The following is a 27,533-nucleotide window of genomic DNA, read 5'->3' on the forward strand; positions in this document are numbered from 1 at the left end:
CAGTCAATGGAAACCTCTCTTTAAACACTTACAATATAATACTGTTGACTCACCGTCACAAACACTGTTTCGTTCTTTTTTTCTTTTTCTCATACTTTTTCCATTCCAAACATCAAACATCCTGCTCGTGAGAAGGAGGATACTCTGCTTTCCCATTGGCTGTGCTTTGCATATATACACAAATAGATCACAGGTGTTACTGAAACAGTGTAAATCCAGCAGCTCTGTGTTTGATCCTCCATCAGCTCAGCTCTTCACTGTAATCCAGATCTCCTAACATGATGCTCTGCTCCGGACTCAGCAGCACACTGTGTGAGTACAACACACTGATAATCCTTTATTTATACATGAAATCAGCTGCACATGTTCAGTCTAATCCTTTTCTAGCTTTCCACTGTGCTGTACTGTGACATGCTTTTCTAAAGATTCTGCTTTATTGGATCAGTTAATCTAACATCCTAAATAAATGTTTGTATCACCTCAGCAGGACAGTTAGGCTTCAGAGTCCTGAGAGGAATTCATGGCTGATCATTTACTATGAAGAGTTGAAGTCAAACTGTCAACACAAATAAGTTTATTGACAAAAGTTGGAAACATGAACAGAATAAATGTGTCATTGAAATCTGCTGTTTAGAAAGAGTTTTCACAAGAATCCAGGTGTGAATGAAAGCAGCAGCTTTCTCCTCTTTGGTTTTCATGAATCTGTTTCATGTTTTGAGGTGAATTAAACTTCATATCAAACACACAGTCTGACACTGAGCTTTCTTTCTGTCTCTGTCAGTGCTGGCAGCAACGTGTTCACTCATCACTTCAGGTAAATGCGGTTTTACTGCTTCTCACATTTTGGTCACAAAGAGCCTTTCCGTTAACTTTCTCACTTCCATTTTGATTAATACTAACCATTTAACCTCACCTCTTCTTCTGTCTGTACTTTTACTTAATATTGTATTTTCGTGATCTAAAATCTATACTCTATCTACTCACCTTTTTAAAATCCAGTGAAAAATGAAATAAAACCTCTCTTTTTACACACATATGTTCATCTTGAACATATATAAAGCATATAAACAATTACAGCAATATGATGCAACAAACACAGCAGTGCTACTAATCCAAAATACTCAAAGCTTCATAGAACTGAAACAAACATTTATTTTTAGCTCCATTCTGCTGCTGATACATACTTTAGGTTTCTGAACATTAAACTTGTTGCTGCCTTTCATAGTGTGTAACTTGAAGGCCCTGAGTACTTTCTCCCACACTGAAAACACTGGGATGATAACATTATTTGAACATTACCTAATAAGACTGATTCAGGACAGACAATTAGTTATGTTAAACTTTCCTAGCAGTCCTTCACAAACAGGGAACAGTCTGTCTATTCTCTCCATCTGTCAGCTGCTGCTGGCTCTTCCTCCTCCTCCTCCTCACACACTGCTGAGTTTGTCCTGGTGGATCATCAGGGGTGCAAAGCCTCACAGATGATGTGCAGCAGTGGGTCCCTCAGTCTGTCCTCACTCTGGACACTTGCAGTTGTCACACATGGAAATCAAATGTGTGATAAGCTGCAGGATTCAAACACAAGTGTAACTTATAAATACATGTTCATACTTTTATTCCACAATCAGAGAGAAAGAAACAGAGAGAGTGCAGGACAGACAGACAGGTGACAGTCTCAGGTGTACACACTGCTACAAAACAGCACAAGAGAAGGAGGATTTAGTGTTTGTGTTATTACGAGTGCTAAACAAGAAGAGTTCCCAGATGGTCCAGTGGACACATGTGTGACTCCTGTGATTAAAGCATCTTTCTTTCAGCTTAACGAGTGAACCGTCAGCTCGTTCAAACACACGTTAAAGTCCGTTTGGCTCGACACCACCGAAAGCGTGCTGCTGCAGTCTGTTGGGGGCATCATCAGAAACAAGGATGCAAGGAGAGGAGACAAACTAGTGAGGAATGCTGGCTCTATAATTGAGCTGACACACTCACACACACACAGACTCTGTGTTAAGCTCGTCTATATTATATTTGCTGATCTATCATACAGCTTAAACTTATTCCTGGTTATATTCTGATCAGTGCTGAGCAGTTAAACATAATTAACAATCAATAAAATCATATATGAATTATGATTCTGTGATTAACAATGAATACACTTAATATCACTTCTCATTTTCAAAATCATGTCGTTTAGCTTTGAAATGTCTGCATTTGTGAATAAAACATTTTCTTAGTAACAACATTTGTTAAGATCCAACCAAGCAAAATATGATTTTTGCCATTTTCAAGTGGTCTTAAACCTTTAATCAGGACTGTATCTTATATCACTTCCATTTAATGTGAAAAAGCTGCATCAGTGTTTTGCTGGGATGTGTCTGCTCCTCTGGCTTTCCTGTTAGCAGTGAGTGCAACTATGTCACAGAGGTTTTAGTGCAGCATAAACTCCAGCAGATATTTTTGTCACTCTGGAGCACATTTTAGGAAAATAACAAGAAGTAAATGGAGGAAACCGACAGAAGCAGACAGGATAAGGCGGCGTCATATCTGAGACAATAACCAGGGCCGGGCCGTTTCTGACACCTGCATCATTTTTATTGTGCAAAAACACGGCAGCAGAGGACGATTTGATTTTGTCTTGGGAATAAATCACTACTGGAAATCACAGGACTCAGATCAACACACGTCTGCTCTCCAAAACCAGGACAACGTGCTGAGATCACGGTGGGCGACAAATGTTCATCAGCAGAACGATGAGACAGAAACACAGAAGAGCCGTTTGGAAAGGCAGGAGGTACAGTGCTAACAGGCTGCAAGAAATATAAATACAGACTCACGTCTGTCTCTATCAGTACTTATCATACAAAAGATACGACACACGTGTGTACAAAGAAGTGTCCAGGTTCATCCTGACCATCAACCTTTCTGACTGAAGGGCATTTCTGCCAGCAGGACTTCAGATATAAGCAGTGACGTGAGATATAAGACAATAACACTATCAGTCATGGTCTGGCATTCCCAGAGCACAAGGCTCAGCAGGACATAAACAGTGTGGAGTCATCAACAGAAGGCAGAAGAGCTTTGAATGTCCTTCAAGAAGTCTGGAGAAGTGTTCCTGCAGGTCCTCACAGAGACGCCAGAGAGCTGCTCAGAGAGTTCAGAGTGAGCTGAAGGATGAAGGTCAGACCATAATATTCCTCCAAAAGTGCCTTCATGGACCTGCAGCCGAGAAACCGATGCAAAGAGTTTATGCAGGTGAGAGAAGTTCACCTGAGGGCTCTTTCAGCGTGCATGCCGAGCGCTGAGAGACGGAGGTTGTGCTGCAGGCAGACGTTTGGACGGCGACTCAGACTTCTCTTCTAGACGTCGTCAAATATTTGTCTACGAGATGACGACAAGACAGGTACCGTCCTCCCGAGTGGCCGAAAACACAAAAACACACAAGTGAACACAGCAGCACACAAATCCATACGTCTGTGGACACGTCAGTGCCTGCAGACACTTTAGAAACGGCTGTGCTTCACTCCAACACTTTAACACTAAAGAACACTGAGGAAATGAACAAACTGACAGTTAACAATATGGAAAAATAAAAGGATCTCTCTGCTGCTGAAAAGTGTGAAATAGCTAAATGCCTTGGACACGTGGTGAAAACCTGAGATATTTCATGAAAACTTAATCGTGATCACCGTAACGTTAGGAGATCTGTGGCTGAGTCAGAGCACACACGGGTTCGTGCAGATAAAGGCTCAATGAGGAAGGTTTCTGCAGGACAAATACATCCGATTAAGAGAGCAGCTGCTAAAAGGCCATTGCAAAGCAGCAAACACATATTTGAAGCTGCTGGTGCCTCTGGAGCCCCACCAACATCAAGGTGTAGGATATTTTGGACAATCTATAATCTTCTAACACAAAAACATACAGTGTTCACTGAAGTAAACACACAGAGCAGTAGCAGATTTTTTTTTAAATGTGTTTTATTTATTTTCATTTGCTGCTAACTGCCTTGTTTTCATTTGTAGTTTTTGTAGTAGGAAGAACTACAAAATCTACAAATAAAAAAGTGCAGTTAACAAATGTAGTGCTCTCCACTATGTGAACCCCTCAGCTGAATTTTTAGGTTTTCAGTTCAAGCCAATGAAATGAAATCCAAAAATTCAACCCCAACAATCAAATGATCCCCTATGAGCAAGCACTCTGGCAGCGGTGGAGAGGAAAAACTCCCTTTAACAGGAAGAAACCTCTGGCAGAACCAGGCTCAGGAGAGGCGGTCTTCTGCCATGACTGGTTGGGAGGTGAGGGCAAAATAAAATCAAACATAAAGGAGAGCACAGCGTATTTATGACAGGTCGGTGGACTGTGGCTCGAGTTCAAAAGATGCTCGAATCCCGCCTGAGGTGGTATGGACACGTGATTGAGCGATGAGAACTCAGCAAAAAGCGGCTAAGAGGATCGACCCAGGCGGACGCCGCCTTGAGGCAGACCGAAAAAACGGTGGATGGACAAAATCAAGGAAGACATTAAGACCGTCAGCGCGTCACCTGAGGACCCCTTGGACAGAACCAAACGGAGAAACCTTTGCTGAGGAGCACCAGCGGGAACAACGCCAGGATGAAGGTGGACTGTGGCTGGAAAACATCATTACTGTTTTTAAAGGGTAACCACATCCACAAAGCTGTAATTGTGGATGTGGACCACAATCCACAATTGTCGATTGGACGTGTGCATGCAAGCACACGCAAGTGATCCCCGCTCTGTGGGGTCGTGATAATAATCACGACCCCACAGACGTCATGATAATAATCACGACCCCACAGAGCGGGACATTCGCTTCAGCCGAAAATCTTAGAGGCGACCCAGAAAGCTGCAGGAAGAGCAATGACACATCCGGCAACAGTTAAACCTACTTTAAGTAGGTTTGGACACCACGAACCAACGGATTCTCTTTCTGTTGTCTGTTGTACATGTACCGCTGGGCGCTGAAGATTTTCCACAGTTTGTCTGAGTTCTGCGATCTCTACCCTCAGTCGTGCGTTTACTTCATTGAGTTCTGTGTTTATTAGATTGACTTGCATGATCAGTGCATTAATTTGTTCATTTTCTTCCCTGATTTGTGCGTTTTGATGCCTGAGTTCAGATACCGTACGCAGCAGTAGTTCTGACTGATCTCCTCTTGCCTGTGACATTTCTTTAAAGGTTTAAAGCTCAAAAGTGTCAAAAAAGTTAAATCTCTGAATGATTTAAATGCAAAGGTTAGCTTTGTCTAAACTGTTAAAGGTGCTCCTCTATTTAAGGACTCGGTGGGTGTGGCAGAGAATGTGATGTCGACCGTGACGTCACAATGATCGTTTGAGAAGCTCAAAGGATCAAAGGAGCGCTGTGGATCATTCTGCGCATGCTCAGATCAATGAACGGGAGAATTATTTGTAAATACTTTGCTATCTAACAAAGGTGCTTTTAGCAACAGCTGGTGGTGATTCATCGTTATCAACCCTTAAACTCGTGAACTGGCTCTCTAGCTTTTCGATTGCTACTGTTGTCTATCACATATGTATTATTTGGAACCCAGCTTACCTGTAAAAACAGACAAACAGCAGGTAACAGGAACTACTCGGTGCGCCAGCTCCCCCCAATTCAGGGTCTGCACGCTTGAAGTACGCCCACTACGCGTACTACGTACGGTGCGTACTATAAGTACGAGAAGTGCGGAAGTGAGAGGCTTGTGAAATGGGACGGTCTAGCCTTCGTCGCGCTGTTCAGGTTGCCTAGCAACCATGATACTAACCGCGAGAAACGTTTCATACAGCTTTGTGTGACAGAAATGAAGGAGAAAAATGTTTTGTTGGTCATTCATTTTTGTCATGACATCACTTTGATTAGTTGAGTATCTGAGGCTGAGACCACAGGACTGTAAAACATGATAGTTGGGCTTCATTTCTGTACTGAACAGTCATTTCAAGATTAGTTAGTAAATAACAATTAGCTAATGTTGTTCATGAGACTAAAGTCATCTCACTTTGGTAATGTAAATATAATATGGCCAATATTAAAATTGTTGTCAGATTATTGTGATATATATATATATTACAGCAGTGAGCTTGAACTCTGGGTCAAAGATTTAAGTTGCAGTTATTTATATTTCCTATCACCTTAAATCTTCAGTCAAAGACAAGTATCTCTGACAGTGTATATACAGATGTATTATATATATGAGACAAATATTGTTCGTTTAATATGTTGGCATTATTACATTTGGCTCAGTGCTTACATATATGTGTAAAAAGGAAAACGTACGAGTTGTGAAAACTGTTTCTGATAGAATGAAGATCAGACTGATATATGAAATATTCCTTTATTGGGTGAGAAAATCAGACCATGTCATAACTGCTTTAAGTCATACAGAATAGATATCAGAGCCTTAAACAGGCTGACTTCTGCTAAATGGGTCAAACTGGGCAGAAAGTATACAAACACATAACATCCTTATAGAATATGATGTAACACTATAGATCAACTAACCTCAGAATATATAAAGCATATAAACAATTACAGCAATATGATGCAACAAACACAGCAGTGCTACTAATCCAAAATACTCAAAGCTTCATAGAACTGAAACAAACATTTATTTTTAGCTCCATTCTGCTGCTGATACATACTTTAGGTTTCTGAACATTAAACTTGTTGCTGCCTTTCATAGTGTGTAACTTGAAGGCCCTGAGTACTTTCTCCCACACTGAAAACACTGGGATGATAACATTATTTGAACATTACCTAATAAGACTGATTCAGGACAGACAGTTAGTTATGTTAAACTTTCCTAGCAGTCCTTCACAAACAGGGAACAGTCTGTCTATTCTCTCCATCTGTCAGCTGCTGCTGGCTCTTCCTCCTCTTCCTCACACACTGCTGAGTTTGTCCTGGTGGATCATCAGGGGTGCAAAGCCTCACAGATGATGTGCAGCAGTGGGTCCCTCAGTCTGTCCTCACTCTGGACACTTGCAGTCGTCACACATGGAAATCAAATGTGTGATAAGCTGCAGGATTCAAACACAAGTGTAACTTATAAATACATGTTCATACTTTTATTCCACAATCAGAGAGAAAGAAACAGAGAGAGAGTGCAGGACAGACAGACAGGTGACAGTCTCAGGTGTACACACTGCTACAAAACAGCACAAGAGAAGGAGGATTTAGTGTTTGTGTTATTACGAGTGCTAAACAAGAAGAGTTCCCAGATGGTCCAGTGGACACATGTGTGACTCCTGTGATTAAAGCATCTTTCTTTCAGCTTAACGAGTGAACCGTCAGCTCGTTCAAACACACGTTAAAGTCCGTTTGGCTCGACACCACCGAACAGAGGCAGCAATATAACATAGCTAACATTAACAGTGCAGTGAATCCTGCTTGTGCCGTCATATTCAGGACTGCAAACCGAGCAGCATCACTGACTTTCAGCTTGTTGTGTTTGTGGATAGAGAATCTGTCTGCCAGCTGACCTGGCAATGCCTTGCAGTCCTCCCAGATGTGATGGAGGAAGTTGCTGGGCAGGGAAGGTCTGGGTATCTGTGTTTAGACTGATGTGGGTGTAGGCTTCACTTCGGGTGTGGAGGAGACATAAATTCTAGAAGTCTTAAAAAAAGGGAATGAAAATTAAGAAAATCTTCTTTACCTTCATGTGTTATATTTTTATACTGTTTAAATAAATGTATTCATTTTTATATTTAGAAAAAAGTAAGTCGAGGGTAATCAATGGGGAATAAGTTATCAACACATTCCCCATTAATTACCAAATATTTAAAATTTATACATTTATTTTTTATTTCAGGCTTTATCAGAGCTCAAGTTTCCTTTCCTCCCACTGTGACCGCCATATCCACAGGGAGAGTGGTCACCTCTAACGGCCTCAGTGATCTTCACCTGAGCTGTGGTAAGATGGAAAATAGTATCCAAGAATTCACTGCAGTGAGTTTAACCCTCATAACGTCCTCCATACACCTGTGGTCCTCAGGGGACAAAAATGTCCTCACTTCATTTGAGTGTTTTTGAAAGTATAAAGTATAAATTGCCAATAAATTCAATGTTACACCTTAGTTTTACTTCAGACCAACATATTACCACAAAATGTACATTTTCTGTTCTGCTGGATTGGACAGAGTCCTCTGAAGGGACTTGGTGCTCAAACACAGTCACATCAGTACCTGGATCTTACATCACAGCAGGAGAAACACCCACTTATTCCAACACCTCAATGATTGTGTCATGAATGACGATCATCTATAGTGTCTTCATCATGAAATTATATCCTTTTTGCGATGCTGTGATTAATCTTGTGTCAGCATGAAAACTTCCCTACCAGACTCAACATACCCACATATGCCTACAGCTGCATTCAATCCATTATTCTTCCTCTCTCGTTGTCCTTCCTTGTTCGCTATTGAGTTGGCTGTAGAGCAGGTCATCTACTAATTAATAATAATAATAATAATAATAATAATGATACATTTTATTTGAAAGCGCCTTTCAAAACACTTAAGGTCACTGTACACAGTAGAATAAAAGCAACATAAAAGCAAGCAGTTTATAGAATCATAAAAGCATAAGACATAAACAAATAAAATAGCAAAGTGGAGAGGTTATGTGGGATAAGCTATTTTGAACAAGTGGGTTTTGAGTTGGGACTTAAAGAGAGAGAAGGTAGAGATATTTCTTAAATCAGGAGGTAGGGAATTCCAGAGTCGTGGAGCAGAGCAGCTGAAAGCCCTGCTCCCCATGGTGACAAGACGGGGGGAGGGGACGGAGAGTGAAAGGGAAGAAGAAGATCTGAGACAACGAGATAGGGCGGTGATGTTAACCAGGTCAGAGAGATATGGAGGAGAGAGATGTTGAATAGCCTTAAATGTGTACAAGAGTATTTTGAAATTGATGCGATATTTGACCAGGAGCCAATGACGCTGCTGCAGAACAGGAGTGATGTGGTGGATAGAAGGGGTCCTGGTGATAATACGGGCAGCAGAGTTCTGGACGCATTGGAGCTTGTGGATGGATTTTTGAGTAAGACCAAAAAGAAGTGAATTACAATAATCAATCCGGGAAGTAACAAGGCTGTGGACAAGAATGGCAGTGGCATGTGAGGTGAGAAAAGGACGGAGACGATTAATGTTGCGCAATTGAAAATATGCAGACCGAGTGACGTTATTAATGTGTGAATTGAAAGATAGAGTACTGTCGAGGATGACACCCAAACTTTTCACAGAGGAAGAAACGAAGACCGGCGAGTTATTGATAGTAATAGAGAAACTGTTGGTTCTGGATAATGTTGATTTACTGCCGACCAAGAGGAGCTCGGATTTATTACTATTGAGTTTGAGAAAATTAGAAGAGAACCATGAATTTAGTTCAGCTAAGCAGAGTTGAATGAACTGAGTGCGATCAGACAGGTACGATTTAAACCAGGCTAGTGGGGTATGGGAGAGACTGATGGAGGCTAGCCTACTGAGAAGAATGGAGTGAGAAATAGTGTCGAAGGCAGCAGTCAGATCGAGGAGAATAAGAATGGAAAGTAAATCGGAGTCAGCTGCCATAATTCAATTCAATTCAATTCAATTCAATTCAATTTTATTTATATAGCGCCAAATCACAACAAAAGTCGCCTCAAGGCACTTTATATGGTACAGTAGATCGCACAATAATAAATACAGAGAAAAACCCATCAATCATATGACCCCCTATGAGCAAGCACTTTGGCGACAGTGGGAAGGAAAAACTCCCTTTTAACAGGAAGAAACCTCCGGCAGAACCAGGCTCAGGGAGGGGCGGGGCCATCTGCTGCGACCGGTTGGGGTGAGAGAAGGAAGACAGGATAAAGACATGCTGTGGAAGAGAGACAGAGATTAATAACAGATATGATTCGATGCAGAGAGGTCTATTAGCACATAGTGAATGAGAAAGGTGACTGGAAAGGAAAAACTCAATGCATCATGGGAATCCCGGCAGCCTACGTCTATTGCAGCATAACTAAGGGAGGATTCAGGGTCACCTGGTCCAGCCCTAACTATATGCTTTAGCAAAAGGAAAGTTTGAAGCCTAATCTTGAAAGTAGAGATAGTGTCTGTCTCCTGAATCCAAACTGGAAGCTGGTTCCACAGAAGAGGGGCCTGAAAACTGAAGGCTCTGCCTCCCATTCTACTTTTAAATACTCTAGGAACAACAAGTAGGCCTGCAGTGTGAGAGCGAAGTGCTCTAATAGGGTGATATGGTACTACAAGGTCATTAAGATAAGATGGGGCCTGATTATTTAAGACCTTGTATGTGAGGAGCAGGATTTTGAATTCAATTCTGGATTTAACAGGAAGCCAATGAAGGAAGCCAAAACAGGAGAAATCTGCTCTCTCTTTCTAGTCCCTGTCAGGACTCTTGCTGCAGCATTTTGGATCAGCTGAAGACTTTTCAGGGAGTTTTAGGACATCCTGATAATAAAGAATTACAGTAGTCCAGCCTGGAAGTAATAAATGCATGAACTAGTTTTTCAGCGTCACTCTGAGACAGGATATTTCTAACTTTAGAGATGTTGCGCAAATGGAAGAAAGCAGTCTTACATATTTGTTTAATATGTGCGTTGAAGGACATGTCCTGGTCAAAAATGACTCCAAGGTTCCTCACAGCGTTACTGGAGGCCAAGGTAATGCCATCCAGAGTAAGAATCTGCTTAGATACCATATTTCTAAGATTTTCAGGGCCGAGTACAATAACCTCAGTTTGATCTGAATTAAGAAGCAGAAAGTTAGCGGCCATCCAGCTCTTTATGTCTTTAAGACATTCCTGCAGTTTAACTAATTGGTCTGTGATACCTGCCTTCATGGATAGATAGAGCTGCGTGTCATCTGCATAGCAGTGAAAATGTATGCTATGTCTTCTAATGATGCTGCCTAAGGGAAGCATGTATAATGTACATAGAATTGGTCCTAGCACTGAACCCTGTGGAACTCCATAATTAACCTTAGTGTCTGAAGAGGACTCTCCATTTACATGTACAAATTGGAGTCTATTAGATAGATATGATACAAACCACTGCAGTGCAGTACCTGTAATACCTACAGCATGTTCTAATCGCTCTAATAGGATATTATGGTCAACAGTATCGAACGCTGCACTGAGGTCTAGCAGGACAAGCACAGAGATGAGTCCACTGTCAGAGGCCATAAGAAGATCATTTGTAACCTTCACTAAAGCTGTTTCTGTGCTGTGATGAGCTCTGAAACCTGACTGAAACTCTTCAAATAAGCCATTCCTCTGCAGATGATCTGTTAGCTGTTTGACAACTACTCTTTCAAGGATGTTTGATATGAAAGGAAGGTTGGAGATTGGCCTATAATTAGCTAAGACAGCTGGGTCTAGAGATAGCTAAGAAGATCATTGGTTATTTTTATAAGTGCTGTTTCAGTGCTATGGGAGGGGCGAAAACCAGACTGGAACTGTTCATACAGATTATTATTAGTTAAATGTGAGTGGAGTTGTGTGGCAACTATTTTCTCAAGAATTTTAGAAAGGAATGGTAGATTGGAAATAGGCCGAAAATTCTCAAAATTATTGGGATCTAGACCAGTTTTTTTCAATATTGGGGTTATGGCGGCAATTTTGAGGGAAGCAGGAACAGTTCCAGTGGTAAGTGATGAGCAGATGATAGCAGATATGAGGGGAAGCAAAGAAGGTAGACATGCCTTAACCAAAACTGTAGGAATGGGGTCTCGCTGACAAGTAGAAGGTTTTGATTTACAGATGAGATCTGAAATATCAGTAACAGAGGGGAGCTGGAAAGCAGAAAAACAGTGTGATGGGAGAGGAATTACACAGGAGGAGCTAAATAGAACATCAGAAACCAGGTCTTGGTGTAGTTTGTGAATTTTCTTAATGAAAAATAACATCAAAGAATCACAAAAGGAAGACGAGTAAAGATGAGCGGGTAAAAAATCTGGTGACCTGAAAGAAGAGTTGAACAGTGAAAACAGTATCTTGGTTTTTTGTATTTTGTTTGATTAATACACTCCTTATAATACATAATATTATTATTAAACATTTCCTTGTGGATATTCAGACCAGTTTTCTTATAAAGGCGTTCAAGTCGTCGTCCTTTTGCTTTCAGGAGCCTGAGTTCAGCTGTAAACCAGGGTGCTGACTGAGAGAATGATACAGATTTGGTTTTGAGTGGGGCAACAGAGTTTAGGATACTATTGAGACTAGAGTTATAATAGGAAACTAAGTCCCCTTGGGTGAGCAGGTTATGAAAATGCAAATGACTAGAGAAAGCAAAATATCTTAATATTCCGAAAAGAAATGGTACGAAGGTTCTTGGTTATAGAAAAGATCATTTTGATATTGAAAGAAAGAAGCAAGTGGTCAGAAATTAGCAGTTCATCAGCTTTGCAGTTAAAAGGAGTAAGTCCAGAGCAACAAACTAGGGCCAAAGTATGGCCCTTAGTATGAGTAGGAAAGTTTATGTATTGTTCAAAGTCAAAACTATGGAGGCAGGATGAGAAGTCTTTGGTGAGAGGATGATCACTGTTATCCATATGAATATTAAAGTCTCCCAGGAGTATTATATTAGGGGAAACAGTAGCTATGTGAGTCAGCAGATCAACAAAGTCACTTATGAAGACAGAATTAGACTTTGGAGGGCGGTAAATAACAGCTATGACAGACAAACAATGGATTCAAAGGAACTGTAGACAGGTACAGACGACGGTGTGACTTTCCAGTTCTTGCGATAGATTACGGCGAGACCTCCACCACGGACTTACGAGGTTGGCAGGTGTAAACAAACCCCGGGGGGGGGGGGTCGTTGAGCGATGAAAAGTCATTGGGCTGTTGCCACGTCTCGGTCAAACAGAAAAAGTCAAACTTACGATCTGTGAGTAGATCCTGAATTAGATGACCCTTGCTCGTAAGTGAGCGGATGTTAAGGAGGCCGAAGTTGACAACGGTGTTGTCAGACTGGTCAGAGGTGTTAGCCGACCTGGGCAGGGTGGCTAAAACACTATGGTCAGCAGCCCTGTCAGAGTTCCGTGGAGGACGACAAGAAGTGGACCAGAGGGTCTGTATTGGCTTAGAGTCGTCATGGTGAAAATTCCGACGAGAGCCCCGGTGGATGTACTTTCGGCGAGGGAGGATGGCGATATGTGTGCGGAGATGAAGCGCAGCCGGCGGTGGAGAAGCCAGGTGAAAGCGGAGACGGAGAAGCTCGTCAGCTGAGTATTGGTGAAATCCAGCACTGGGTCAGTAGACCAATGACATAAAAATCCAGACCCACACGAGCAAGACGCAGATCCTGCCAGGCCACATCACGCACAGTCAGGTAGGCCAAACAGTCAGGTGTACGGATCCGAGGGAGACAACGGCCAAAACAAACAGGCAGATGAAAGAAACTCAGGCACTTGCAAAATTTGCTGGATCGCCAGTAGTATCTGTAGAAGACAAGGTTTAAAATTTGTTAAGATGTATGAAAGAATATACAAATAAAAGATAAAAAGATACCGGTGAGTAGCGGCAGCAAGTCGCGCCAGCGTTCACTCAACTGGATGGTTGTTGGTTCAATCTCTGTGTGCTCTAGTGTGGAGTTCTTACCAAGGTGTCCTTGGGCAAGTTACTGAACCCCAACTTGGTCTCTGATATGGGACCTGGCATATGTGCTTGGACCATGGTAGATTGTCTTTCTCTGTGACGCATGAGAGAGTCAGGCATCGTCTGTCACTGGGGAGGATAGAAGACCAGATCGATGTTTCCTCACATTACTGCAAATATTCCTCTGTCTCAGCTGAGTCCCCTTTCTTGCTTGATCTTCATCATAATTGAAATAGAAGATGTGTAGTCCTCTGACACATCTTCTATTTCAGTTTCACATTCTGAACCTTCAAGAAACTTCAAGAAGCCCAGTCACTTTCTTTCCAAGCTCCTCAGACTACCATGTCCTGGATGCCTGAGAACCTACTTGAACATAGTTCAGATTCTTCATCACTTTCCTTCACTTCATAGTCTTCTTCCACTTCTGCAGGTGGGTGATGTGCTTTTTCAGAGAAAGGGTAGCATGTGCTCTAAATATTGGCAATATGTTCTTTATCTTCTAACCTTGGATCTTCCTGAACATTGACTCTTCCTCCTCATTATACTAGAGGACAATATATGCATTGTTCTACTGGTCATTGCTTTGCACAACATGGTAAAAAAAAGTATGCTCACAAATCTCCAGTGCAATGGAGGCTTGTATGTATTATTGTAGGGTCTACCTTACAATATGAAGCCCCTTGATGCGACTGTTGTTGTGATTTGGTGCTGTATAAACAAAATGTAATTGAATATAGAGCACCTGCCTCCTGGGGCCCATTCTTCGTACCTCGCTAAGTAAGTTAGCCGGATTTGAATGTTGACGATTTCGCGTGATCTTGGATCGTTCGGTTCTCCGAAGCTCATCTGGGACTTGCTGTCATAGCAACAGATCCGAAGCGTAAACCTGCTCGGGAGCAGGTTTACTTTATGTAAACAGGATTAGATCGCTGCCACTCAGGTATGTCCGCTGCAGTTATATGAAAGCAACAGCGATATTTCGCCACTGTTTTACCATAAATAAATATTATCAATGTAACTAAAGATAATGCAGCATTTGATTCTTTTATTGATTTCATACAGATACATACAGGTCATTTCTGAAAAAAAGGGAAATGTACTATTAATCATTCTACACTGAAAAAAGAACCAACTTAAGTGAATTATTTCAATTGGTAACACCTAATTTAATTAAGTTCTTTGAAATGAAGTTAATACATTAGAGTGCACAACTGATTTATCTAATGTATTAACTTCATTTCAAAGAACTTAATTAAATTAGGTGTTACCAATTGAAACAATTCAATTAAGTTGGTTCACCTATTTTCTTTTTACAGTGTATTACATGTAGTAGATCATGTCAGATGTAATTCATATTTTAGAGTAGTAATAGTAAATTACTACGTGCAATCAAGATGAGACCACGACTATAAAAGCGAAGGTGGATTTGGGAAGTCTGTCGCAGCCATGTCCTGTCCGTTTGTATGCGAGCAAGGAAGGTGCAAGATTGATAAGGAGAGTTTCCAGAATTTAGCGTATATTGCGGGATAGACAGGATCCTTTAGCTCAGCGACAGTGTGCTCATAGAGAGATATCGATTCTCCGTCAGGGTATTATTTACTCTCTCTCTCTCTCTCTCTCTCTCTCTCTATATATATATATATATATATACTATACCGCACTGTATATACTTACTCCCGACTTACTGTGCATGCTTCAGTCACCCCTTGCATGGGAACAGGTAAAAGTGATGGAGTGTTATGTCAAACTACACACAAAAAACCCACAATGTCAATAAATGTCACAGTACAAAAGGGGTGTGACGAGGGGTGCAGGACCACCACCTGTCTTTATTTGCTCTGCCCTTTTCTTGGTTGCTGTTATAAACAAACAAACAGATTATTCCAGGGTCTCTTGTCATAGACTAAAAGCAATATAAGTGATAAATATTACCATTCTGTGGAATATTCTTATATTTCACTTTTACTTGTTCCCATGTTCTAGTGGGTCCTGTTGTGGCTCTAATTTGAAAGAGGATATGATGTAATATAATATAATGTGGTATAATATAATATCACATGATATAATGTAATATCATGGATCACTTACGAGTTTAATTTGTCAGCAACTTTCTGCCAGCCTCTCTCCTTGCTTTTGCAGCCTTTGCAGTGTTCCCCTGCGTTTTAATTAAACTCTGAAACTCCTGATATCCCTCAATCAAGAGTTCTTGCTCTGCTGCCGTGAAATACTGAGCGCTCCTTCGACATCTTCGCCGACCAATCACAGGGTTGCCGATCAATGTTTCTACTATCAATGCGTAGCCCCTTTTAAGGCACCCAGTGATCTCAGATTACTTCATCCAGCTATACTAATCGTCAACAACAGGTGTGTTCGGAGAACTGGATTAGCGAGCTCAAAGTTAGCGCGATGATTTGATCTTGGATGTGTCATTTGATCTTGGATGTAGTAAGCGAGGTACGAAGAACGGGCCCCTGGTTGTGCTGCCTGTTGTTGTTGTTGTTGTTGTTGTGGTTGTTATGACCTTTGCTTGACCCCACACATCAGTGATCCAACATCAAAGATGTTTGAAAGCAGTATGTTGTGAAGATATGTCCCCGCCCCTCCCTGCAACACTTTGTACTTTGGGATCATTTTTGTCCCCGAGGACCACAGGTGTTATAAAATCCAATAAAACCCCATAAATAAATCAAATTACTTAGAACCTCTTCCAATCATGCATAACATAGTAATGAATAACTTCTTTTATTTTTAGACCCTTTGATGAATAAAACGAACTTTTGATAGCAAAAGATTTCTTTTGGGGACAAAACGTCCCAAGGACAACACAAGGGTTAAATCAAACAATGAAGGCATGTTCAGACTCTCAGGTTAAATTCAAGAAACTTAACAAAAGTATTGGATTAACTGTTTATAATTTACAGCCTTTTCATGCACAGTTGCTTGTTTTCAGTTTAAATTGTATTTTCCTGATCAACAAACCAACAGTGCATTCGTTGTTTAAAAAAAGCTCTGAGGATGTTGGACTGTGTATAAAAATTCAGAAACATTTGATGTAGATTAGAAACAAAAACACTGACTTAAGGTTTTCTCCTTAATCAGAGTTAATGTAATATCCAGTGTGGTGGTGTACGGAGGTAAAATCCTCATTATTTATGGATCTGACTGGAGCATCTGAGGCTGAAACTGAAGCCTTAAACCTGAATTGTTCCTTTTCTGTCATACTGTGTCTGTATAACAGTGGGTGGAAGGATCATTGTGAGGTCAGCTGTGTACAGATGTGGAGGTGAAGTAACCTGCTCTCAGGGTGACGCTGAGAACAACGTCAGGAACAGGTGAGCACTGTTGGATGGTAGAAATGAGCCTTTGATTCAAAAGAAGAAACAAATGTTCAGCTGATCACTTTAAGCTGAAAACCAGCTGTTTCTGTCTCCCTGCAGCTGTGATGGAAAAACAGTGTGTGACATAAAGTCAAACATTACTTATGATCCTGGAGTCTGCAGATACCTGGAGACCACCTACGCCTGCTTCACACGTAACGACTCTGTTAAACCTGTGATTAGAAATGACTAATGAACCCAATCTGTACATGAATGATTACAGTTTCTAATGGGATCTGTGTCTGTTTCAGACCACAGTGTAACATGTGAAGGATCTCAGTCAAACCTTCAGTGTGGTGAGAACACAGCTTCAATTTCTTTGTATGTTTCCAACACGTTTTCACTCCCAAAGAGTAACATTTTACGCTAGGTGACAAATCGTCAGCATTTTACGTTTTCGGGCACCCAACACGTTCCTAAATGACAACAACAACAACAATCTTTATTTATAGAGCACATTTAAAAACCAGCGGTATACCAAAGTGCTTAACATAAGAGACAGAGAAGTAACACGAGTATTATAAGGCCTTAGCAAAGTATCAAATATACTCACAGGTCAATGCCACTAATACACAGGGGTAATATAAAATGCATATCAAAAAATTAAAACATAATAAAAGCACAAGCCATAAAAATATGTATAGAAAAAAGAGAGTAAGTCTAAAAGTCAGGTGCGAGCATTAACAAGCAGGAAAGGCAAGATTAAACAAATAGGTTTTTAACCGTGATTTAAAAGATTGGATAGAATCGGACGCCCGGATCGCAATCGGAAGGTTATTCCACAACTCTGGTGCAGCCAGGGCAAACGCCCGGTCACCTCTAGACTTCAGCCGAGATCTAGGCTGCACCAAGAGTAACTGAGTAGATGATCTTAATGCTCTGGCAGGAACATACGATTTGAGGAGTTCCTTAAGGTAGCTCGGTGCTGTGTTGTTGGTAATTTTAAACGTAAGCAGCAGTATTTTAAATTGGATACGGCATTTTATGGGTAGCCAATGCAGATCCGCTAGGACAGGAGTGATACGGGCAAACTTCCTAGTTCTGGTCAGAATGCGTGCTGCAGCATTTTGGACTGTCTGCAGTCTATGAAGGAGGGCAGAATGAAGACCGAAATAAAGTGAGTTGCAGTAATCCAGCCTCGAGGTCACAAAGGCGTGGATGAGCTTTTCCAGGTCCTTATGCGGAACATAGTGCCTAGCCTTAGAGATGAGACGGAGTTGGTAGAAACTAGATCTAACTACAGCAGACACCTGTTTATCAAGTTTGAACGAGCTGTGAAGCAACACGCCCAGATTGCTAACAGTGTCAGAAAGGGAGCTGGTAAGGGAACCAAAGGCATCACGAAGTTGGCCACGAGGAACATTGATGCCAAATACCACAATTTCAGTTTTCTTGTCATTTAGGATAAGAGTGTTTGCTAGGAGCCATTCTTTGACCTCGCGCATGCACTCTTGAAAGCAGTGCAAGGACAAAGCAAGATCATCATTTAGTTCAAAGTAGATGTATATCTACTGTATATCGTCAGCATAGCAGTATTTCTCAAAGATTGCACTTAGAGGGAGCATATACAGTGAGAAAAGAGTAGGGCCTAACACAGATCCTTGAGGCACGCCACAGCAGACAGGTGCAGCGGAGGAAGAGCAAGTACCCAGGTTCACCGAGAAGAACCTATTGGAGAGGTATGATTTAAACCAATCAAGGGCAACACCTTTAATGCCTACAGTATGCTCAAGCCTCGCTAATAAGATGTTGTGATCTACCATATCGAAGGCCGAGGATGAATCCAATAAAACTAGGACATAGGCGTCCATTATCAACAATTAGAAGAAGATCGGTAAGGACCTAAGCAACGCTGTTTCGGTGCTATGATGTGGTTTGAAGGCAGACTGGAATTTATCATTAATGTTGTTCTCATCCAGGTACGCCTGGAGTTGTAGAAGTTGTAGAAGGGTCATCTTCCTTAACTATGCGAGATGGGAGAGTATCATGTATAGGATTAGTATTGTTCAGTTGTTCAACTAAATGCTTGAGAGTAAGAAGTGACACGGGCTCAAACTGATGGAAAGTAGACGAACAGTCAGGGGTAAAAACAGGGCTTGACATTAAAGGAAGTGAAGACTTAAGAGATGAAACTTTATCTAAAAAGTGATTTAAAAATTGTTCGCAAAGAACCGGAGAGCACGCCAGCGGAATAACAGGGCAGGGATTGACCACAGAATTAAAAATTTTAAATAGTGTTCGGGGGTTGTGACCATTAGCCAGGATAATTTTAGATAGGAAAGCCGCTTTGGCCATTTTGGCAGCAGTTTGGAATTTCGAGCGGCTGGCACGTAGGATTTCATAGGATACCTGGAATTTATCTTTTCTCCACCTCCTCTCATCGCGGCGACACACACGTCGTAAGGCACGTGTAGAGTTGTTTAACCAACATTGAGAATAAGTTCTAGGGTGCTTCATTTTAATAGGTGCAACAGTGTCAAGGATAGAGGAGCATATGGTTAACAAGGTGTTGGCAAAGTCCTCAACCATATGAGAGGTAAAACAATCAAATGTAGTGGATGCAGGATTCAAAAAAGAAGCAGAAAAATTTGCCACAGTTTCAGCATTAACTGTACACATAGGGCAAAGGAGGGCCTCAAGGTGCAATTCAGTATTACCTAAGTCAACATCAAAGATGACCGGGGAGCGGTCAGAGAACCCAGCATTGTTAATATCCTTGATACAAATGTCCAAGCCATATGAAAAGACCAGGTCAAGGGTATGGCCTTTAGCATGGGTTGGTTCATTAACCCACTGAGTGAGGTTAAAAGAGTCAGTTAATGCAAGAAAATCTTTAGCCAATGGGTCGTTCATACAGCAGACATGTATATTAAAATCGCCAGTAATAAGAGCACAGCCATGTTTAAAAAGAACAGATCCTAAAAAGTCAGCGAATTCAGAGATGAAAATCTTGTTGTATTTAGGCGGACGATAGACCACAACACACAGAGTAGTCAAAGAGTCAGTCATCTCCAGTAGCTGTGCTTCAAAGCTAGGGTAGGTGGGGGAGGGTAGCAGCCGAACTTTATGTTTGTTTTTAAAAACCGAAGCTAAGCCACCGCCTCTGCCAGTGAGCCTCAGTGAGCTAAAAAAGACACAGTCTGGGGGGAGAAGCTCAGAGAAGGGGATGAACTCACCGGGAGAAGTCCACATCTCCGTCAGGAGTTAAACATCCAGTCCCGCGGCGAGGAAAAAGTCATTTAAAAGAAAAGCCTTGTTCGTCAGCGACCTGACATTAAATAAAGCCATCCGTGTCCGAGGAGCTAGGTCACCAGCGGTGGCACGTCGCAGGACGCTGAGGTTGTTGTGATGGACACCACGACCGAAGGACATTATCCAGGACCGGACAGGGAGGCAAGCCACTGGAAGGGCTGGGTAGGCTTGAAATCCAGCGGGGCAGATCCACCGATGGCTCAGCAGTTTAGCATCAGGGCGGCCTCTGAAGGAGGGGATGAAGCATAGAATATCTCGGCTTGCAAATGGATAATCCGTAACCTTGGCTTTAAGGTAAGCCTTAAAACGGACGCGAAAACCACTCCTTTTATCCCGTTTCCTGTAACGTTTCCTGTGCAAGTTGGAGAGGGGTAGGCAGGACATACTGGTGAGGGAGTCTGGCCATAGAGGGGTCGCGTCACCCAGGGTCCAACATGGATCCTGACGGTGGGAGTAAGAGAATCGGAGATTCAAAAGCATATGTCTGTCATAGGTTATTAGTGCACAGCCACCTAGTGAGCATAAAACCAAAAACAAAACAATAAGGAGTACTACGCCAAGGCGCAGACGAGGACGGCCTGCCATACACACCGGCGCCATCTTTACAACATCGGAAAAATTAGGAAACATGAGAACCCTTTGGACTCTATCTACACATGTTTGCTCTTTTTCTTACATTTGCTTGGGAAAACACTATTTCACGTCATTAAAGTGCTGGTTAACGTTAGGAATATGGTTATGGTTAGGGATAAGGTTAGGTTTAGGGCTGGAATACAGGGCTGGAACGTGTATTACCGCGGGATGGTCACTCCACTGGATTTCATCCATAACCCGCCGCGTACCATAAGAACGCGGACGGTCACTTTTCGCGTTTCTCAGGACCGCCGCGGGATGTGACAAAACATCGGCATGTTACACCTCGGGAGTGAGAACGGGCTGATGTTTCATGCAGTAAAACTATCACCATGGTTACAGTTTATCTCTATGAACTCTTCCTCAGATGAAGGACAGGTTATAGTCGTCTACTGGGCTAATTTTGGTCGCCGTGACAACACCACGTGCCCTGATGGAAGTCCTAATCACGTCAAAAATGTTAACTGCTTCTGTTCCACAAGCATGGAATCTGTAACTAACAGGTACAGATGCTGACTCTCCTTCTTCAGCTTTCCATCTTCTCTCAGATGACACGATGTATTTCAGGCCTCTGCTGACTCACCTTTGACCTGCATTCACAGGTGTAACTGGCAGAACAGCTGTACTGTTGAAGCAAAGACCTCAGTGTTTGGAGACCCCTGTGGTGGCACCTGCAAGTACCTGGAGGTGTTTTACACTTGTCAGGGTATGGGCTCAAACAACAAACTCATACAAATAATATTTTAGGGTGTGTACATTCAGATTAGTCTTTGAAGTGAATTAAAATGATAATCATTCATCATTTTAATAGATTAACCTTTTTGTGCTGAAAAGAATCAGAATCAGAAAAATCATCAGACATGTTTTTAGATCCTCAGTGAACACACATCAAATAAATATAAATATTATAAAATAATAATAAAAAAATAAAACAAATGAAAGTGGCATTTAAAATTTAAAACATTTAAAACCAGTTTACAAAGTTGTCTGAACAAGTAAAATGTACTTTTGTATAATTCAAACAGAAAATCAAAAAGGAAAGAAATAATTATGTGGAGACAGAAACAAAAAGATTACATGAAAAACAGAAAATGATAATAACAAAGAAAACATTTCTTTTCACATTTCACTGGAAGTTTGGTGCCGTCCAGATTGGAGGAAAGATCTAATTCAGTCCTACTCTGAAACACAATTCAAAGACTTTATTGATCCCAGAGGAAACGATGTGGTCACAGTTAGTCCAAGACAGTAAGAACAGAAGCAAACAAGTTAAAACACCATTTTATACAATATTATATATTGTAGCACACCAAGGGGAGGGGCCACTAGCTCAAAGACTCATGGGACTGTTCATGCTGATGCTCACGTGCTAAGTTAGTGTGATAACAGCTTTTCCCTCTGATGCTGTCTCGATGTTATTGGGGATTTATGAAGTGCAGCTGTTTGCTTTGTATTGAGTGTGAATGGCAATGACCGACATGACTGAGACTGCTGTGCCAATTAATAAGGTCTGGTCACTGTTCCTGTTTGTGGGTGTAGGCTAACAAAGCTGCAGTCCTGCATATGAGCAGTGTGTAGAACACAGGAAGACAAAATAGAGATCGTATGACGACATGAAGCCCACGCAGCAAAAACACTGATAACAGCAGCAGTGGCGACGATGCTGTGAGTTTAATGGGGAGTTTCAGGTTTACTGGTTTTTACTTTAACTGGTTAGATTTGTTTACATGTTCCACTCTCTGTGTTCCAGATGTTTGACTTTTTCTCCAGCTCGTGCAACTTCATAGACTATACGCACATAATTATCTCCAGACAATAAAATAATTTTAATTACAAGGAAACAGACAAAAACAAAAACCTCTCTCCTCGTCTCTAACTTCTGTGTTTCTGTAACATAAATGTGAGCTGATATTTCCTCTGTGCCACCACTAAATCAGCCCGACTGACTCTTGAGTTAACCTGCATACACCTGTTCACTCCGTCAGCTGTTGAACACCTGCTGCTGATTTAGGAAACATGTTAACTGGAGACAGTCACAGTTTAACGTGGGCAGCTGTGTGCTCAGTGTAACATAAGGCTGTTCTAATATTCTGCACAAAATAATCAAATGTAGGACAGAGCCCATTTTTAAAAGGAGCGAGTGATGGAAACTGAGATAACCACAGAGCACTTTATAAGTAAACCTGTTGCTTTAATGAGCTTTGGGCTGTTTGTATTTCAAATAAATTTAGCGACACACATCGATGCATTGGTACACGCCTATCTCAATAATATTTCTGCTCAAATAACTGGATGTGGATTATGGATTCCTCATAAACAGGTGTGTTTTGTGGAATGTTGTTACTGTTTATTTATGTTTTGCTATGAGCTGATTCAAGAGAAATGAGTTCAGGTCACTGAAAATTCAGATAGATTTGGTTTAGCAGTTCAGAAATAAACTGCTGATTCCACTACAGCCACCTCAGCAAGTGAAACTGCAATCTACTGCCCAAAGTCCCCTAAACATACCAGCACACACGTCTCATGCTGAAATGTAGAGCACTCATCAGCCTGCTTGGAATAAATAATTGCAGCTGGTTCCTTAAACTCGAGGCCTGTTTCTGTGCTCACTGCTGCTCAGCATCCATCGCTCACTTCTTTTAAATCCAGTTTGTCAGTTTCACATCACATCAGTCACTCTGAGGTTAAACACAGGCTGCAGCTGCTCTGCGCTGAGGAAATGAGCTACATTTGCTTATTTTGTGCAGAATATTGTGATGACGAATAGCCTGGGGGAAGAAGCTCCCCCCATTCTCTCTGTGTTGGCCTTCAGGGAGCGGAAACGCTTCCCTGACCTCAACAGTGAGAAGAGTCCATTGTCGGGGTGGGAGAGGTCCTTCATAATCTTCCTGGCTTTGGTGCTGCAACACTTGGTGTAAATAGACAGCAAGTGTCTTCTCTCCCCCCAACCAATCACAGCAGATGGCCCCGCCCCTCCCTGAGCCTGGTTCTGCCGGAGGTTTCTTCCTGTTAAAAGAGAGTTTTTCCTTCCCACTGTCGCCAAAGTGCTTGCTCATAGGGGGTCATATGATTGTTGGGTTTTTCTCTTTATCTATTATCATACCATCTACTGTACAGTATAAAGTACCTTGAGGCGACTGTTTTGTGATTTGGGGCTGTATAGATAAAAGAAAAAAATTGAATTATTTTCAGACTGTTGCAAATGCATCATTGTGAGCGAATGACTCATTTAGCAGAGCACACCACTCTTTGGAGAGCTCATCTGTCTTGCTCTTGAGTTCTCGAGCATCTTCAAAGGTAGCTGGAAGTCTCTGAGTTGTCTGAGGCTCGTAATTTCTCACATGCTCTGTGCTGAAGTCCACAACAGCTCCTTGGTTTTTCAATTCAAAATTTATTTGTATAGCACATTTAAAAACAACAGAGTTGACCAAAGTGTTTCACAATCGGTTAAAAACAAGAGAAAACAACAGAGAAACAAATAAAGATAAATTAGAAACAAATACAGGTAAATAAGAATAAAATTTCTGCTGTCTGCTCAGCTCAGCTGTGCAGCTTGGGCAGACAGCTGTCCCTGTCGATCCAAACAGCGCAGGAGCCTTGAATAGATACGTTTTCATCAGGAATATCCTTGTTGATCCATGATTCAGTGAAGCACATCAGGGTACATTTCCAGTACTCCCTCTGACTCTGGGCTAACGCTGTTAAGTCATCCATCTTCTTTAATAGTGATCTTACGTTCCACATTATAAAGCACAGGAGACACAGCTTATACCGCCTCCTCTCTTTCAGCCGCCGCTGTCTCACTCCTTCTCTTCTGTCTTCCACCTCTGCATCCATGGTGTGTTTTCCTTTAGATTTCAGCTGATATGTCCTAGAAACATCAACCTGGTTTCACAATGCCAGTTTAAAGGGGGAATCTGGAAAATGTCACTAATGAACTGCATAAGCTCAAATTCAAATGGATTTCAATGTCAGTAGAGAAAAACAGCTGGGTTTTTTCTTCTGAGGAATTATTAAACTGATTATTGACCTTCTACCTTTACAATTATGTTGCAGCTCCTCCCTGCCGTCCTGGTTGGACTTGGTCTGGAGGTCGCTGTTTCATCTTTGATAGCAGTCAGAAGAACTGGACTGATGCTGAGGTACATCAGAAATAACAGCAACTGTATATGTACATGTTATATATGACACATGTTCTAATAAAAAGCTTCCTGCTGTCAGAATCATTCAGTGAAAGAAGACTTGCTTTATATTCATATTCACACACAGGCTGAAGTGCAGGAGTAAATACACAGGACTCCTTTGTTCTTCTGTTCTTAGCTGATTATTGCTGCGGCGTCACAGCCCTGCACTAACAGCTTTATGCTGAGACATGCAGTGCAGTAATGTTCATGCAGTGATGTTCAGAATTCAGAGCATCTTTGAAACATTCCCTCCTCCTGTCTCTTCATCAGCTCTCTCTTTGCTGCCTTCATCAAACTCACTTTATCTTCGATTTTAAATGCATCCTCACACTTTTCATCTTCTGTGCACCTCATCTTCCTCCTCAGAGTTCCTGTGAGACACTCGGTGGACATCTGGCCTCATTCCACAGCACAGCTGAGTACACCTTCATCAGACGGCTCATTTACACAGCAGCAGGGTCATATAAAGAAGCTTGGGTTGGAGGCAGAAAGAATGTAAGTGTTTCATAGATTAAGAGGATGAGCTGCAGCTGTTTCTTTTGCCTGATATTTCATATTTTTTCTCTTCATGTTCAGCAGTTTGATTCAAATTTCATGTCAAATCCTTAGCAGGTCTGTGTTTTGTATATAAGATTTAGGCATGTGTTCTTTGTGTTAACTGAGATTTGTCTTTGAGCTACTAGTGAGTATCTGCTGGCAGCAGACATGAAGTGAAGAGGTCTCATGTCTGCACTCTCAGCATAGATGCACCAAAGTACATCAGAATAAATTGAACCTCAAACTTTATTCTTTCAGGAAACTGTGTGGATGTGGAGTGATGGTTCCAAGTTTGATTTCCCAAACTGGGCCAGGGGACAACCTGACAATGCTGGAGGAAATAACTGTATACAGATAAACTTTCAAGGTAGAAACTGAATGTGGGCCTATTGATGAAATGTGTTTTTATATTGATTGAAATCATGTAATCTTAGGTCTTTATAAGAACTGTGTTTTGCTGTTTTTACATTAGAAAAGAAGAAAACATGTACTGCACAGACCTCTGATTTTATTTCTTTATTTTGATTCTTTACAGGAGGAGATTATGTCAATGATGCGGGATGTCAATGGAACAGCTCTTCTGTTTGTGTCAGAGACCCATAACTGCTCCTTCGTGTCCTGACACATCTGACATGAAGATGTCACATCCTCACTGTTGATGTCACTTCCAGCAGGATGTCAAGCCTCGATGACATCACTGCTGGAAGATTTATTGACAAATATGAATTCCTGTCACAATAAACTGTCACGGTACTGGGTCGTGTGACCCAGTGTTTGAGTTTTATTGTATTTTGTTCTCTATTCGTGTTCTGGTTTGAGTTTAGTTTAACTTATTAAGTGCTACGATGCCTAGATTGCTGTGTTAGTCCTTTGCTTTGCAGATCCTTCTGTCTTCTCCCTTCTTCTAAGTCTCCCTGCTTCACGTCTACCTGTCATGCTTTATGTCTCTGGGGTGCTGGTTACATTCATGTCATGTCTGCGTCTCATAATGTTTCCTGTTTATTTGGAAGTCTTGTTTCCATGTTCTGTGTACTTAGCTTTCGCTTCCACTGAGGCGTCATTATGTTCATTCCAGTCAGCTGTTTTCCTCATGTGTCTCCACTTCCCCCGATCACCTCGTGTGTGTATTTAAGCCCTCAGTCTTCCTGTGTTCAGTGTGGTGTCGTCTGTGTTCCCTTCCCCATGTCTAGGTTCAGAATTCATAGTGTCCTTTCATGTTTTATAGTATTTTCAGTGTTCACAGCTTTCAGTCACTCTAGTCTTGTAATAGTTTATTCATAGTTTTCTTAGTCTGGTCTCTACCAGTTTGCTTACTTAATTTTTGCATGCTCTCTTATCAGCCCTAAATAAAGGCTCGTTATTCCTTAAAATAATTACGTCTCCTCGTCAGTGTCCGCACCTGAGTCCTCCACTCATTCTCCATTCTGTCTGCCTCCCGCAGACCGTGACATAAACAGATAAATAGATATCCTGAACAGCAACCAGTCTCTTTTCACTTTGTGTAATATATTGAATATAATTTAGAAAATTTTGAAAAGACACACGCACAAACATGTACAGGTGTTGTCTGTGAAGGTTCTCAGTCATCCAGGTCATCGTAGTCTAAGGAGCTTGGAAAGAAAAGCATCTAGAGTTCTTTAAGTTGCCTGAAGACGTTTCACCTCTCATCCGAGAAGCTTCTCCAATTCTAGGGTCAAATGGTGGAGAGTCCCAGATTTAAACCCAGTGGGAGTGTCCCCCCAAAGAGGGACAAAAGGGGACCCCCTGATGATCCCTACAATGTTGCATGAGGCAAGCAAGGCCTTCTCATATGCGGTGATCGCTTGCAGGCATCCAGGCAAGCCTGCAGCCACTGGGTCGAGCTTAGATAAATAATAACTGACTGGCTGAAGTGAATCACCGTGCTGCTATAAAAGAACAGAAGACATGAAACCAT

General features: G+C 41.6%; 1 protein-coding gene across 1 annotated transcript; it reads left to right on the forward strand.

Moving 5' to 3' along the window:
* Nucleotides 1–226: 226 nt before the first annotated feature.
* LOC120435086 (L-rhamnose-binding lectin SML-like) lies at nt 227–26,943 on the forward strand. The gene is made up of 12 exons (XM_039603989.1): nt 227–312; nt 782–814; nt 7,826–7,927; nt 16,853–16,946; nt 17,052–17,146; nt 17,243–17,287; nt 21,244–21,379; nt 21,479–21,582; nt 24,933–25,018; nt 25,427–25,555; nt 25,856–25,964; nt 26,133–26,943. The coding sequence occupies exons 1-12, from the start codon at nt 279–281 to the stop codon at nt 26,198–26,200; spliced, it is 1,035 nt and encodes a 344-aa protein (XP_039459923.1). The 5' UTR covers nt 227–278; the 3' UTR covers nt 26,201–26,943.
* The last annotated feature ends 590 nt before the right edge of the window (nt 26,944–27,533 follow it).

The sequence above is a fragment of the Oreochromis aureus genome, linkage group 20, assembly GCF_013358895.1.
Source record: "Oreochromis aureus strain Israel breed Guangdong linkage group 20, ZZ_aureus, whole genome shotgun sequence".
NCBI classification, from domain to species: Eukaryota; Metazoa; Chordata; class Actinopteri; order Cichliformes; family Cichlidae; genus Oreochromis; species Oreochromis aureus.